The sequence below is a fragment of the Tigriopus californicus genome, chromosome 2 (genome assembly GCF_007210705.1).
Source record: "Tigriopus californicus strain San Diego chromosome 2, Tcal_SD_v2.1, whole genome shotgun sequence".
In the NCBI taxonomy this organism is placed as follows: Eukaryota; Metazoa; Arthropoda; class Copepoda; order Harpacticoida; family Harpacticidae; genus Tigriopus; species Tigriopus californicus.
This window is the reverse complement of record NC_081441.1, coordinates 475,374-478,488: the sequence shown is the minus strand read 5'-3', so window position 1 is coordinate 478,488 and position 3,115 is coordinate 475,374. Positions and strand designations below refer to the sequence as shown.

The 3,115-nt window shown below is 40.6% G+C and overlaps 1 protein-coding gene across 1 annotated transcript in view; it reads right to left on the bottom strand.

The window, feature by feature from the left end:
- The window catches only part of LOC131893161 (mitochondrial-processing peptidase subunit beta-like), a gene marked incomplete at its 5' end in the record, with an annotated part of 2,641 nt that extends 2,104 nt beyond the window's left edge, over positions 1-537 (bottom strand). The window contains 1 exon segment of the mRNA XM_059243114.1: positions 474-537. Within this exon segment, the coding sequence (XP_059099097.1) occupies positions 474-536 (63 nt within the window).
- Between the last annotated feature and the right edge of the window lie 2,578 nt (positions 538-3,115).

Below are 3,115 nucleotides of genomic sequence, written 5' to 3'. Positions count from 1 at the left end.
ACATGAATAACTATTGTTATATGTATTTTGTAACTTTTTGTAAAATCGTTCCAATCTCGTGNGGGTCTCTCAATTGGCCTAGCCTACTTCAGCCATTCAACCACTTGGGGAGGGCCTCAGACCCGTCCCGATTCCGTTCTAATTTTCGAATGTAGGGCTGGCTGAGAAGTGATGACCTCGGAGCCCATTGCATGACCATGATCCCCACGTGTCGCTCTTGATATATCCACCCTAGGGACGCAGGTTGAGGGGTTGAGGGGGGATACCGACGGGGCTGATCGACAAATGACCATTGATCCCATCCCAAGGGGGGGACAAGGGGGAAATCTGGCTTGACTCTCGAGTGAAATATGCAACCAAGGGCTTCTCCATCTCGGCCAATCCAAGCTGAATCATGGCAGCTAGGCCAGCCCTCCCCCATGGAACCCTGGGAGGGCCATGGGGGAGGGCCTGGTAATCACTGACTCACTTACCTTTTGGGCTTGTTGGAGCTGACCCCAGGATTGGGCCAAGCCGCGAATTCCCCAAGAGGCCATGTTACTGGGGATGCTAGGGCTGATGGGATGACGGGGATGAAGAATCAGTCAATTCCAAGGACGAGAGGCTGGCGGACCACACCAATAAGCAAGCACCCAATATCCGGACAATGTTCACTGGAGGCCTTCACAATAGGAGGAATGGCAGTTTCAGGTCGCGTTCCCTTGACCCTGTTCGACTTTTACTCAGGGTGACCTGGGAATGTCGATGCTTAGCCAATTGATCTTTTTTAACTCGGGACTCGAAACGCCCCCATCATTCCATGTTTGGTTGCCTTTCACCCTGCCCGTCATCATTTTCACTCTGAAATGGGTCAATCAGGGGGCTAGCTCATTCATGCCATCACACCTTTTATGGCGTACAACACTCGAACGCTGATCCTGACCCGTGTCGATTTCATCGGGGTCAGCCACCCTCGATAGGCTGTCGTGCGAGAATCAGCTGTTGATAGGCCCAAAATGGAGGCAGCATGAGGAGGGGTAAATATGCGCTACTGAGACTTCGGGACTCGCCTCAACCCCCCCTCTGGCATTCGGGAGCCTGGATCAGTCAGGGAATAAAAAAAAAGGAATAGTCTCACATATGATTGAACGTAATCCTTCAGATTGGGCTCATACATGGACCAGCTAAAGGGTCCTTGTCCCATAGTAAACCAACCAGTTTAGCCTCAGAGCGCGAAATTTGAGTAAAATCAATGAAAGCCTAAACTCGCACTATCAAAAAGGCCAAATCACACTACCAAACTAAGGTGCATAACATTATTACTGATGATATGATCAATCTGCCTGCGCCTCAAACTTTCAAAACAGTACTGCCAAGTTTGATCCAAGCTCGACTTTTAGGTCAATTGGAAACGTACATTTTCACAAATCAGCTTGGACTAAACTTGGCAGTACTGGTTTGAAAGTTTGAAGCGCAGGCAGATTGATCACATTCAGTACACAAAATACCATGTTTTCATGGACCAAAAATCTACAACTGACACCTTCTTCATCCCTAGCTAAAGTAGCAAGTCCGCAATTCTGAGGCGATAAAATTTGGGTTATGAGCCATTTAGCAATTTAACATTAAAACTTTGCCATCTACCTTGGCCTTTGTGACTCCTAAAGTATCAAAAATGTTTGAAAAGAAAATCAGTATATAATCTAGATTCATCTTTTTCAAGTTGTGGATCTGAACAGGAGCTAAGTAGCTAAGAAATACCAATAACAACTGAAATCAGTTTGGTACGAGCGCAAAAACATACTTGATTCCAATCTGCAGCTAATTATTGAATTCTTATAAAAATCCAATCATCAATGTGTGCGTGAATCTTCAAATGCAGTGGAATCTAGCTTTTGAACACCAGCTGCTCCTCTTGACTACTTGACCTCCACGCCACCCATAGATAACTTCATCTATGGTTTTCTATGACGCCACCATGTCTAGTGATTCTAAAATATCGCATAATTGTATAGGTTCTATTCCATGATAAAGTTAGGCATTTTAAAAAAAATATTCATTTCTCTTCGCTATTCAACTCAAGTTGCCATTCCGACCGACCAGTCAAGACGTCTTCAAAACAGGATGGTCAAAAATGAAGGCAGATTTATTTAAAACTGACTTAATGTCAATATTTCATAATTGTAATGCCATACTTGTAAATCGCAACTTTAATCAAGCTTGATCTTGAATTTTGACAAAAATATATTAACTTTCGCTAGTTCGAAGAAATTAATTATTGCAAAACGTGATAAATTTGAAAATTAAACTGTCACATGAATCGTTCAAATACTTCAGGAAAATGACAGAATAGTGTAGCTTTTGGCACTTAGCTAAAATGAAAGGCAATTTTACATGTTTTGTAAGATTTAAGTGACATTTTTGCTACTTTAACTTTTAAAGAAATTTTAAATAAATTGTAAAATTGTTATTTCGGGTCTCTTTATTGAAAAAGACAATAATATGGAAATAACTGGAAACATAATTAGGCCACATTTCGATCTTTCTAGGTGTAAAGCGCAACTTTCAAGTTGTAATTACTGTTTAATCATGTGCTGAATTGAAGTTTACGACATTTTACGTCAATACATCACTAAGAGTATGTTTAATAATGATTAACTACGTTTTTGACAATGATGTATTTTAATGGACTTTAAGTGATTTAACACACTTATCTGAGCGACTTTTAAACGTGTGTATTTCACAAAAGTTGTTCCTTTTGTCTCTTTGACAAAGAAAAACATATCTAGATGTCTTGGCATTTGAGCAAACCCTTAACCAGAAAATATGACCACCGTGGATCCTACAATGTACTTGCAATTACAATTAAAATCCCAAGTGGTTGTAATGGTTATCTCAGCCGATATCATTTAGAAATATCATCAACAATTTACAATAGCATATTGATTTTTCATTCATAACAATCCTGAGTGAATCTATCACATAAATCGAGATTTGGTTGTACTGCCACTTCCTCTTTTCTCTTTTCATGGCTTTATATCCTTTTGTTTACATTCATTTTCATGCTGGACATAAGAGAAGGAAATGCTATTGAATTACAATTCGAAAGTAAGAANCATGGGCTGGCCCAGCTTTG